Raw genomic sequence first — 13889 nt, 5'->3', positions numbered from 1 at the left:
TTTTCAGCATTTGATTTATTGCAAAAGCGCAGTCGATTATTCTCCAGTGATGCATTATTGCAATTCCTGTTAGAAGGATCTCCTCTTGTAAGAGAACATTGTCTGGATTCTCGAAAAGATGTTGATAGGAATTTGAAAAACTCATGTGAAGCATTCATTGCACATGCTACTCAGTCTATTGTGGGACCTTTGACTTCATTTTTAGAAAAGGTACTACATCTATAGAAAATAGTGTTTAGTGATATGTTATTAATTCTTATCTGAATGGTTTAAAATTCAGTGCTTTTTTTTAAGCCGTTACTCTTTCACCAGTAAGCCATATCTATTGATTAAATTGATAGATGGTTTTTCTCTAAACTATAACTGTTGTTTTAGTCAACATATAATTATGTTCACATTTTTAATTATTAATCTGGCCAATCTATTTGACTAATATCATTACAATGGTTAAATCCTTAGTTTTCTGATAACACCATTTTCTTTTATTCACATTTTTGGGAAAAAATAATAGTGGCTAAGAAAGCCCATGTGCTTCAAATATCTACATTCCATCATTACTTGTGCAATCAATATAGTTATGGTACTTATATTATGTTATTGTAATCAAACATTTTTCATCTGTTAACCCAAAAAGTAGTTTTAAACATAACATGTAAGAAGTGATGTCATAAATATATGCAATTCTGTGGTGGGCTCAGTATGCATCTGTTAATGTTAGAAAGGGTTTATGTTGCTATTTATTTAAGATGATAAAATAAATGAATAAAAACTAGTGTTTAAAATGTGTTGGAATTGAGATAATACCAGCCACAAAGTATTTTCACTATTATTCCAATAGCTTTGCAAACATTCCAAAGGTTATGAAGAGTGATCACGAGTGATCATGAGTGATCAAGAGTGATCATGGTGTGAAACAATGGTGCATCATATTTAGTAATCTTTAGAAAGAGAAAAAACTGGTCTGCTGAATGTCATGAATGATGAATTGGTTTAGAGAATCAATAAACACAGATTTGCAGTTATCAAAATGGTTTTTTAATGAAGTCTGAAGATCACCATTTGATTGGGAGATGGTACAGCAACAGAAGTTAGTGTCAAACTCTCTATAACCGTTCAATGAGACTCTGATGTTTTTGAATTTTCTGTCAAATTTTGAAAATGCAAAGGGTGCTTGTGGAAGCTGAGTCATTTGTACAGATGTGATTATATCAGCTTTCATAGAATGTCTAAATAGTTGAATTGCCCTTTAAATTTAATTTTTTCAAAATTGTTGGATAAATGTGCTTATCAGTAAATTTTGCTACCACCCTGGCCAAAGTGCCTTCAAGTTGAGCTCTCGTAAAATGAAGTCAAATGTTGTCACTCAACAATATCTCTATTATTACAATTTCTTCCCCTAAGTTTATCTTTCGTTTTTTATTAAAATATTTCTGACATTTTTAACAAGGTAGTGTGTGTTACAAATAAAGAACATTTTCTTTCCATTTGTAAGGAAATATGGAATATTTTTATTAACCTTTATACACTTTTACTGTGGCTATGTTATTAAAATCCTGATAGCATATGATTATGACTGGATGAACATTTAATCCAATATTTTAATAATATTGTACCAAGGTGTTCATCACTTTTCACTGACAATTTGCTGATATATCAAGCTATTTTCATTTAGTAATCAATCACTTTGCCAAAGCATAATATATTTATCAGGTATATCCCTGAATTTTCTTGCTAGATCTGTTTCTGTATAGTTTTTCTAACAATTTCCTTTTTTGAAGGAGAAATATTCAGTTTTTAGAGGTTGGTTGTCAATTTTTGATATTCTTAAATTTGTTTTAATGATTGGGGGGGTGATATAAAGGGAATTTGATAGACCATCAGTTTCCATAATTGACAGAAAAAACTTCCTATCATAACATTATTAAGCTCTACAGGTTTTTACAAGTATCATTAACTTCAGACAAAACCAGGTTCTAAAGAAACACAAATTCACAAATCATTCACAGATCCACAAATTATTATTGCACTCTTCATTTTCTTTTATTTTAGTGCTCTTTATTGTAGTTTGTAAGTTTGTATACTATCTGATTTAGTATAATACAAATGATGGATTGTGTGATGAAAATGTTTGAAATTGTATATATTGTGTGGTTGAATGGTACCTGAATATTTACTGAAAATTATAATCTGTATTAAAAAGCTACTAAAAAGATTTCATGTAATAATCAAACTTTAGCCAGTATATTTTATATATTATAGAAATTATTTAATTTAAAAAGAATTTACTCATTCAGTAAATAAGCAAAAAATCATCGCTTAAAATTGTAATCCAAATAAATTTAAAAACATATGTCAAGAGTTATATACATTTTATTGAATTTATGTGAAGTTTGATGTATGGTGAGCAATACAGTAAAGATAAATGTTGGAAATCTGGGATTGTAAAAATTTGTAATTTTTAGATTTGTTAAAACTTGGAAAGTTGAACTTTGGTCAGTGTACTTCTTCTAACGGTTTAGTTGAGTAACATAATACTGCTATTATTAATAGCATGCATATAATGCATGAGCAGGCATGATTTAGTTCTTAATTATAGTATTATATTAGGTGGTAATGCCTGGACCGGATAAAAAATCTTGTAAATACACCAGTATATTGAGCCTTCATGTCAAAAAAAATAATAAATTAGCTTCAGATATCCCTACCGTGCAACTTCTATTAGGCATAAATTCAGTGATATGATTTATTATAAATAAATTATTTAAATTCACCATAAGTAATCATTTACTTCAAACTTCTTGACATAAGGTAGGACACTCAGAATTTTAGTTTTGGAAAATGTTGAAAAAGTGCATCCTATTTGTTGTACTATAACATTTATTGATATACTATATCTTCATTTCACACTGTTGTGATGAGTAGTTTATTGGTAAATAGTAGAGATACATTAACTTTTTCTTGTACATAAAAATTTAACAATAAAAGATTAAACTTACATGCTTTTTTATTTAAAGTAAGTTGTAAGTTTAATGATTATGAGTTTAAGCAGTTTTCTTAGTCATTATATTAGTCAATTATTAGTCATTGTAACATGTACTACTGAAGGTGTAATTGGTCTTGATTGGATAAATCTTGGCTTAATATACCTTAATAGACTTAATAGTGCTATCTAGGTTTTGTTTAACAGTTGATTTTAGTATTGGTGATGGGTATACTAGTTTTTAGGATTAATATTTTTAATTTACATATAAATGTTCTTTGATTTCAATTTTTTTTATGACTATTTGTATTAATTCAGGCTGCAGAATACAATGGCAATGATATGCGGTCCCAAAAGTGGGGTGAAGTGGCTACTGTTGAAGCTTTAATTAAGGCGGTTTCTCGTAATATTAAGACAGAATTACCTAGCATTCAACGACTGATGCAGCTTTATCTTGCTAACCGTGATACAGAATTTATAATATACCGTCCTATTAAGGTAATTTCAACATTTTAATTACATAAGGTTTAAATTTGGTGTTTCTTGATTTTGCAATAGTTTTTTATTTTTTCTGTATGAAATGTGATAAATAAATATTTTACTTTCCAGTGTGATAATCTTTGTAATAATTAGTCCTGAATGTTTCATTTAAGGACATATTTCAATTGCCATTTACTTGATAAATTCTCTCTACAATCTAAATTTATCTATAATTGTCATTGCAGTTTAACAAGCAATATAAAAATAAACACATTACTAGATGTCAGAATGGCTTTTGTTATTCACACTCTAAAGTTTGTCATATTCTTAAAGAGCCTATTCTTTATGAAGCCTGTCCTCATCAGTCATATTTTTTCCTAACAAACATCCTTAGCACTTGGTGTACATACTGCTCAACGTAAAAATACCATGCACATCAGTATGAAAAAAGGCAGATAAAATTTTAAAACCAACAGTTAAAAATTACATAATTTACATAAATCATAATAATACTTATTAGTTTGTATATGTATGAGTTTTTGCGCGTATGTATGTTTTATAAAAAAAAATAGTAAATTATTTTTTTCAGTTTAGAGTAGCAGTTTAATTAAAAAATCAAATGAATAAATTTTTGTGATATAACAAGTCAATTTTTCAAATTTTTTAAAGAAAATTCAAAATGTAATTTGTTGTTAACCTGTAAAATTTTGTCAGATTTATAGAATGATGCACAAGCAATTCCCTCACAGTTAAAAGCTTTCAATTCACATTAGGAAGAGAGAAAGAAAATTGACTTACCATTGAGAAATAAAAAGCACGCCTTTATTTACTTCAAGTAAAGTACTTGAGATAAATATCCTAAATTGCCATTACAAACAATTAAGAAAGTGCTCAGTCAAAGATTGCATTATGACTATTTATGAAAAACAGATTAAAATAAGGCTTGCTTTTTATTTACATGGAAATATGTTTCCAGAAAAGGAAGCACAGATCTGCATAATTTGATAACATTTAGCTAATTTACTAATAAGTAAGAATTACTAAAAAGTACAGTTTCTTAACCTTTTCAGATCATGTAGCCTTGGAACTGGTTATGTATGGCGTCAGTTTTAAAACGCTGTTACAAAATCATTTTATATGGCATCTAAGTCGTAATTTTGTTTTATATTCACAAAGGAATCAGTTTTATTACACAATTTGAACGACGTTTATACGATGTAAAATGTTTTATTTAGACTAGAAAGAATATGACCATTTTTTTCTCAGAAATGTGCTTGAGTATGTGTGTGTGTGTGTGTGTGTGTGTGTGTGTGTGTGTGTGTGTGTGTGTGTGTGTGTTGACTTGTGTATTGTAATTGCTATGACGATTATGGATTTATTTATTATTTACAAAAATAGCTTATCTTAGTAGCAACATATCGATGTATTGAAACACATAATAAATTATGATATACGGGGCACACAAAAAAAAAGAAGGAATTTGTGGTCATAAATACGTCACTTTTACTTGAGGTCTGTAAATATCTTTTCAGACAAATGATATCGGTAAACATGTAACACGTATCGATTCGTAATGAATAACAGTATACAGTAAAAATGGTTTTTTGTCAATCTGAATAGCCTTTTGAGTGGTGGGAATTTTTATAAAACATAGTTTTCTGAATCTATTTTCACTTATACTAACATATGTTACTAATCTGTGATTTATGACACGGGTTTTTCATCATATTTTGTCCAATTTTCAACCGATTTGCTTGAAACTATTATTTTTTTAATCAGCAAACTATGTTTCATAAACACAAAGCAAAAAAAAATTTTGCTAATAAAAAATGCGCAAAAAATATTCTGCAATTAAATTATCGTAATTTTTGTAGTTTCAATTTTTTTTTTTGTTACAGGCATAAAAAATAACCAATCGTAATGATTTTTTTTTTTTGTTGTCAGAATCTGTTAAATCTCTTTAAGATACTGTAATTTTTTGACAATTTTTTCACAAGAGGGTAGCATAAGACTATGAAGGGAGGCAATCAGGTACCAACATATTTTCACAGAGCCCTAATCAACTGCGGATCATTGTGATAGGAAAAGGTTAATAATGCTGTTCTGCTGCAATACAACAGCTTTGTGTACTGCATTCAAATCTCAGAAACGTTTGGGTACATCTAGTATAGTTTCAACATTTACAACATGTTTAATTTCTTACTAATATAATCTATAATTTACATACTCAGAATTAATACTACAACCTTCTGGAATTATAATTTATGATTTTAATTACGGCCTCTTAAAATTATTCACATAATTAATCCTTGTGTAATAAGTTGAATAACAGAAAGAGCACCCAGCTTAAAACATCCTGTCAGAAGCAGTTAAGTAAAATTACATAGAATTATTTAAATGAGCATTGCTCTCTGCAGTTTCTGTTAAAAAGAATAATAAATTTATAATGAATTATTGAGAGGGTTTGTAAATTAGAATAAATCAGTTTTTTCAGCCTAAACAGCTTAACCAAAATGAAGGAATATATCCTTTCGTCATGTAATATGTATTTGATCACAATTTTTATAATGCAAACATTTCCCTATGATTTATATTTAAATGTTTTATGTGCAGTATTAAAAAGACCAATTCCATTGAACCATTGATGTTATTGAAATATATTCTGTTGAGTTTGACTGAATTGTATAAAATTGGATTTTGAATTTGTTGTGTAGTTATTATTCTATATTCAAAATTGTTTGCAAAGTTGAATTTATAACATCATAGATTACTAAATCGATTTCAATATAAAATCAAAGAAACAATTATTTTATGTTTATCATTTTTGTTTTGGGTTTTATTTATTTAATAAACTTTATACAATGCTTATAACCTGCAGACGTAAAAAAAAACATTGACTAGCATAGTTTTCAACAGTTTTCATATAAAATATTAAATAAAAAATCAATATAAATATAAGACTAAAATATCAAATTTAAAAAATTAAGAATATATACTACTCAGTTATAAAAAATTATCATAAAGCACATACAATGATGGACGTTAATACAACTTTCACAAATTTGATGTATTCATTAACGTAGTGCAAATAGTTATTTAATAACATTTTCTCCAATCCATTTTTTTAAATCTCCATCAAGAGATTTAGTGTGACGAGTCAATTTGTTAAGAGTTTTATCCACTTAAAATAAAAGATATCAGACTCATACAAGGGCATACTGTGGGTGGGATATTATTAATAATCCTTTTTTCTACGTCAGGCATGGCATTTTCACAGGCTAAAAAATTGTCATTTCATCTCATCCTCTTCCTATACTTAATGGTGGTCCCACTTTAAAGTGTGATTAGGAGAAAATAAGTTGTAATAAAACTGAATAAATTTCATTAATTCTAGTATTTAAAGAAATAAGAGTGGAAGTATTTACAGGTTTTGGAACAGTTGTCTTCAAGTATCTTAAACCTTGCTTTTGCTAATTTTTATAAATCTTTTCTACTATAATTAAATTTTTGGAACCCTGACAAGATATCCAGAAAATTATTCCGTACTTTATTATGGAATAAAAATTCCCACAGTAAAATATTTCTGATTGTTGCTGATGCAGAATGCGACACAACTGAAATTGTATGATAGGCTCTACCAAAATCTTAAATAGTTACTTCAAAACACATTCCAAGACAGGTTTCTGTTTAAATACAAGCCTAAGTAGATTATTTATTTATTTACTTATTCAACAATAATGGGCTTATGTCCTTTAATAGCTGTCAGTGGATGAAAATGGGTTTTTCAATGGCATGAGAAAAATGCCAAGATTGATCAGGACTCCCACACCAAGTTCTGATTATACCCGCACCAAATTTGATCAGAACATGGAATCAACAGATGAAAGGCAGAGGTACTACCATTAAATATTAGAGGAGTGGTATGCCTTCAACTGTCATAAATGTATCAACGAATACTAAGGGAAAATTAAATTGCTCTTTTTTCAAAACTCAACCATTGAAGTTGTCTGCCTATTTATTTAAAACCCTCTTCCATTACCTGCATACATATTGAAAGTAAATAGTGTCATATCTAATAAATATTCTTTTTTTCTTAAAAGTCATCCAATCATGATAAAGAAAACTATTTACAGCTATAGAGCTATGAGTTAGTCAGTTAAAGTTAAGTTTTTTAATTTTTTGTACTTATAACCTTAAACCTGCCATTACATGGATTACAATAAGAAAATATTTCACTTTTTTTTACCTTCATAATAAATAATTAATATAAATTATTAACTAGTATAACCAGCCAAACTGAAATAGTTTTTCATGTGTTTATTCTGCTGCCCAGTCTATATAAAGATCCTTTTTCACTTGGTCACTCCATAAGTTGCCCAACTATCCCATTTTTCCTTCTGTTCCATTTTTCCTTAATTATGTTTCCCTCATCTCAACTAAGATTCCTGTCCAATTTAATCTACTACTCTGATAATTGCAACTCAGGATCTCCGTACAGTTGTCTAGTTTTCCTGCTCTTCTTTCTTCATCATTCATTTATCCACTTATTCACAGACTCCTCATATGTTCTTCACAAAATATTTTTTCAAAAGTTATCCATTAACCATTTTTCTTCTTTCTTTTTGAAAGGACCCAATTTCAGCTAAATGATTAGATGATGGTTTTGTTAATTTTCAAAAACTTTTAATCTCAAAAGCTTCTATTTTGTCTTTCTCTCTCTCTTCTAGCATTCCTGTTTCACATTCATACAAAATGTTGTTTTTCTCAGCTATTAATAAATATACTGCAGAGTAATATGTTTTTAAGGCCTCTTTTGCCATTATTATTTCTGTCTTTATCTCTCCTTTACTCTTCCAATACTCATTTAGCATACATCACTTATATATCTGTTATTATACTCTTATTCCTTTGTTTTTCTGAACCGATGTCCTTAATATCACTTGCATTTTGGTGGGATTGATGTTGCTGATATACAGCAGTATATTCACATTAATAAAGAGCGTAACAAGAATTCACTTAATTTCTCATTTTTCCTATTAAGCCTGGTACAGCATGCTTGTTCTACTTTAGGAATGACTGTCATTTTGATGATGAGTGATATGTATCTTCTGTCAGATTGTTTACAACTGGTAAGGTATGATACCCAAAATATTTACATATGTAATAACTGAAGACATTTAACTTAACTTATAATAATGATTTAATTTATTGTTTTTTTTTATAGAATAATATCATTGGAACTTTGTCACGACTCCAGCAAATATTGAATGGAAATGGATATACTGAAGAAGATAGAATTCGTATAGCTTGTCCAACACCTGAACAAGTTACAGTATTATTATCATCTACTTCATTATTAGCAAATCAAAAATCTAATATCAACAGCAGTAGTGATAAATCAAATCAGTCACAATTACAACCTCAGTTAGAAGAGCAACCTGATGAATCGCATCTTATTGAAAAGACATTGCCTTCACAAGTGCAAGTGATGCCACAATCACAGGAATGTGGATGAGAAACATTCAGTATTTATTGTACTATATATACTTTTTACATTCATTCACATTGTTAGAAAATTATTTTAGCCTAATTTATGTTTATATTTGTTATTCATATTTACAGTTATAGAAATATATCTGCGAATTTTGTATGTATATGTGTATAATACTATTAGTGTATGTATATAGTATATATATATATATATATATATATACACTAGTGTGTACATGTATATACACACTAGTATTTTTTCATATTTTGCCTTGAAATTAATATGGCCGTATCTAAAATTAAAAAAAATTTTCTTAGATTAAACTGTTAGTTTATTTACAATAATGTTACATTACATCATATACAATGTTGCTAATTATCCTAATGGCTGGTGACTCATCCACTTAGTTACTTAAGTAAATTTAACAAAAGTGTATAAAAAGATTAAAACATAGTGATAATCATTCTAATTCATATCAACAGTATTAATGATTTGTCGTAGAATTGACACATAAATTTCAAATTGTTGACGGATAATTGTAAACACCAAGCCCCAAAATACTGACATGTCCGTTCACAGGATACAGTTATACCAACAGGGAAAGCAAAGGGGTTATTGCAAATTTGTCGTTCCTTTGTTTAAATTAAACAATTATTTTATCATGATTCTCAATAAAAGAATCAGCTGAACTGAAAAATGTAAATACAGAGCAAGTGCAAGGTTTTAGAGCCGTACATTATTTTTAGTCCTGATTAGGTTATTGGTCGTCAGTTATTGCACTAAAATAGGCTTTTTTTACTTGTTTACATTTGATTTGTATTTACAGCATCATTGATATGTTTATTTTTGAAAAATTCAGTAAATATGAATTACAAAAATATTGAATTCTTTTACAATTTATTCTTATATGTGATATTTTATGTTGTAGTATTTTGCTTGGGATTTTTTTTACATTTGTTTGTATTTGAATTTGTTCAGTTGTTTTTTCTATGAATTAGCATTTATTAAAATACTTTTAAATTCATTCCTTTATGGTAGACTATATCTTGTAGAATTTTATTATTTAAGTAGAATTTGTTCTGTAATTATTAAGTATAATACAAAAAAAACAACTCGACAAAATGTAACCTCTTAAAAACAGAAGCCTCTCAAAACGCTTTCCAAAATCCAGATTTGTTTTAATAGGAATTAAACTCCATAATACAGAAACGGAAAAGAAGCATGGATTTTACTTTTAATTTCATGTGTTGAAATTACCCATAAAACAGGAAGGAAATAAACAAACAGAATAGCCTGTAATAAAATAAAATGATTAAAAAACAGATTGTATACGAGACACAATTTTTAAAATAATAAATGCAGTAGATGATTAATTGTTATTTAGCACGACATATACCGTCTTATTTATGGGTCTTCCAGCCTATAAGTCCACATTCATCAATAATGTATGGTAGTGGACAACAGCTTTTGAGCTTTTATAAGCAATCCACATGCTGTATTTTGTCAACGGATTAATCATTTAAGAATTTCTGTACATATCAACTGAGAGAATGAGAATAATTTTTTTCAATGCCGTGAACATCATGATTGGAATAGTTTCTATTGTGTAGTGAGCATTTATTGTTGTTTTAGTTCATGTTTTGATTGTTCGATAGCCATTTAGAATTTAAATATGTGTCTTTAACTTTAGTTTAATTTACCACTCTAAATAAATACCTGTTTAGTCTTAATTGCACGCATATTTTTCTTTTTTAAATGTTGGTCTAAATTGTGCCGATAAAAAATACTTTTTTTGTAAAGGCAAAATATGTTATTAATATAATTTCTAAAAGGAACATGAAAAAATTTTATGAAAAGTTTATATGGAAAAACTCAAAAATTTATGATATAAAAAATAAAGCTAAAGTCAAACAAGAATGGTTGAAGGGTGAAAGAATGCTAATAATTGTCAATGGTAAACTAAAAGCAAAAGTGAAGAAATAGATTCTATTTCATCTGATTTCCAGGCCTATCCTGCAATAACAGGTGAAAGAAATTGCATCTAAGTTAGTAGTGGCTACATTCAGTGCTTCTAATGAATGGCTAGAGAAATTTTGTGTGAAACATTCTATTTCTTATGATCAAATTTTAGGTGAGGCTAAAGATGTAGATAATGTGACTGTCAGTGACTGAAAAAATAAAATTAAGAAATAACCACAGGTTACAAAGGATATTGGCCATTGCAATGAAATCGGTTTATTTTTTCAAGCTTTACCAAACAAAACATTCTTATCTCAGAAATTAAAAGTGTATTGGAGGCAAACAATCCAAAGAAAGACTGACTGTTTTGGTTTGTGGTTTTGCAGATGGCACTTTACTTAACCTTTACTGATTGGTAAATCTTGGAAGCGTCACTGTTTAAAAAAGTCATTTATTTATTGCTGGAATGGCACACAAATAAGAAGGCCTGGATGATATTATTTAATAGCAAAAATGCTGTTTAATTTAAATGGAAAAAATGCTTAGTGAAAATAGAGATATTCTATTGTTTTTGAGACAGTGTGTCATATCACTCTCATGGAGATTATTCTAACATAAACTTGTGTTTTTACCTTCAAAAATAGTTAACTTGGTCATTGGATCAGGGGGTTTGTAAAATCTTAAAAATTTATTGTCAGAAACACATATTGCACTGCTATTATGGATCGTTGTTCATCCGTTCAAGAACTGACACATAAAATTACTGATCTGGATACACTAAGATGGTGGCTCTCTTCTTCGCACAAATTGCAAGTAGTTGTGTTAAAAATGTATTAAATGAAGCTGGTTAATATAATGTTCCTAATACTTGTTCAACAGTATTGCGCAAAACTGAAATTTTATTGCAAGAAAGTGATAAAATATTGGTCTGTGCTAAAAAATATGTTGGTATTGACAATGATTTAGTAACCGAAGAAGGATTTCAATTTGTTGATAGAGTTATTTTTTTCTGAAACTAGCATGAATAACAAAAGTGCAAAAGAAGAAGAAGATACAGAATACAAATTAAGGAGTTTTGGAGAAGCATTAGGTAGGTATGCTCACACAGCAGGAAGTATTCACAGTCTGTATAAATAGTGATGATTTGTGGTAGAATATGTTAACTGCTAAAAATATTATTGAAAACAAAAGTTCAAAGAATAAGATATTAAAGCAGAAAACAGTATTTGATTATTTTAAAACTTTTTAGAAGATTATTTTAGAATCGGTGTTCATGTTTTGTTTTAGGCTAAATATATTTCTTTTTTTATGTGTAACTTACAAGTGAAAAATAATTTACGAGGGTTATTTTTGTTTCAAGGTCCGATCGGTCACGAAATTAAAACCACAGTGAAAATAAAAAATTTTTTATTTGTAACAAGTACTTACATAGTTACGCTATTTTTCTACATAGTCGCCACTCGGATTTAGACATTTGTCATAGCGTGGTACCAACTTTCCAGTATCCTCGTCATAGAATGGAGCCACCTGTGTTCCCAAGCATCTTGGGAACCCATCTTGCGCACAGTTTGCGGAACTGAAGTCTCTCACTCATAATGGTGTAGAGAGCTGACCTTGAAATTTCAGGAAACTAATCACTCAATACAGAAATTGTGAACCGACGATTTTCTCGAATTGCTTCATCCACTCCTCAATGAGATCATCGGTTGACACTCGCTTCCTTCCCTGACCTCCTGCATCATGAACATCTGTACGTCCTGCTTTAAAGTTCCTGCACCATTGTCGCACTTTGCCCTCACTATTGAAGTTTCACCGTACACATTACTTATTCGTCGATGAATTTCAGCTGCATTATACCCCTCAGCCTGAAGAAATCGAATTACCTCACGCACTTCACACTTGGCGGGAGATATTATTGTTGTAGACATGTTTACGTGCAAGCTGGGGTGTTCAGAACTAAAGGAAGTGACACGGTGTGATTGAAGGCCATACTAGAGACACTGCGCAATACATGTGTGCAAAGGTTCATCCGATTTTTGCAGATGAAATGAATTAATCCATATTATTTCTACAGTTCAGATTCCCCAGTAATCCAGACTCAATAAACCACATCCATTCCGATTAGGAAAAAGAAAAAAAACAGATTACTGGGAGTATTCTAGGATACAAAGCTCCAAGGATTAAAGTGGAGATCAATTAAATTTTTTTCTTTTACAAAAAATTCAGTTACTACTGTTTATTGACTTAAAAGATATATAGATGAGTGTTTATTTATTTTTTATTATTGCTAAACAAATAAAATAGCAAACAAATTAGAACTTGAGAAGAAAATTTAACTCCTTAAAATAAAAAACACTTAATTATAGAACTAGAGTTTTAATGAGTTCATAAAAAATATATTGAAGGAGATTACTTTTGATGCTGTTGAAATAGGTAATTCTTTGAAAAGTACTCTATTTATTTATTTTTAGAAACTAATGGTGTTTTGAAGGATCTATTAGTACTGATAATATCAATTATAAAAGTATAAATTGATAATATAAATTATTTACATTATCATGCATATTTTTGTTTGATAAAGTATAACACAGCTTTGTTGTGATTAATAATAATGTCTTTTAAGTTGAAATGGTTAAACGCCAAATTTATTATGTTTTAATGTGTATTCTGTAAAAAAAAAACACATTTTGAACAAAAAATATTTTCTTTTGTTCAATTAATGACATTTACATGTCATATACATCCTTATCTCATTGGTTTGAGGAAGGGGGGGGGTTGCTTATTCTTCTGTAGTTGAACAGATTGCAATATGCATTATAAGTAAATAAAACAAAAAAAAAATGTTTGTGTATTCTAATATAAACTTTTATTACAATAAAAGCTTAAAATAAAACTGTGCACTACATTGTCTAAGTAAAATTCTGAATTATTTACTTCTTTGTTTGAGCTCAATCTGCAGACAGCTGTTTTCTATGTACA

General features: G+C 28.8%; 1 protein-coding gene across 2 annotated transcripts in view; it reads left to right on the top strand.

The window, feature by feature from the left end:
* Cog3 (conserved oligomeric Golgi complex subunit 3) overlaps nt 1-9242 on the top strand; it is a 77965-nt gene extending 68723 nt beyond the window's left edge. For both annotated transcript variants that reach the window (XM_075353739.1, XM_075353737.1), the window contains exons 13-15: nt 8-210; nt 3299-3478; nt 8685-9242. In XM_075353739.1, coding sequence (XP_075209854.1) covers nt 8-210; nt 3299-3478; nt 8685-8975 — 674 coding nt within the window. In that variant the 3' untranslated portion in view covers nt 8976-9242. The remainder of the gene's footprint in view (nt 1-7; nt 211-3298; nt 3479-8684) is intronic.
* The last annotated feature ends 4647 nt before the right edge of the window (nt 9243-13889 follow it).

This window comes from Lycorma delicatula, chromosome 1, assembly GCF_047948215.1.
Source record: "Lycorma delicatula isolate Av1 chromosome 1, ASM4794821v1, whole genome shotgun sequence".
Taxonomy (NCBI): Eukaryota; Metazoa; Arthropoda; class Insecta; order Hemiptera; family Fulgoridae; genus Lycorma; species Lycorma delicatula.
Note: the sequence above shows the minus strand (reverse complement) of the source record. Positions and strands in the feature narration are given on the sequence as shown.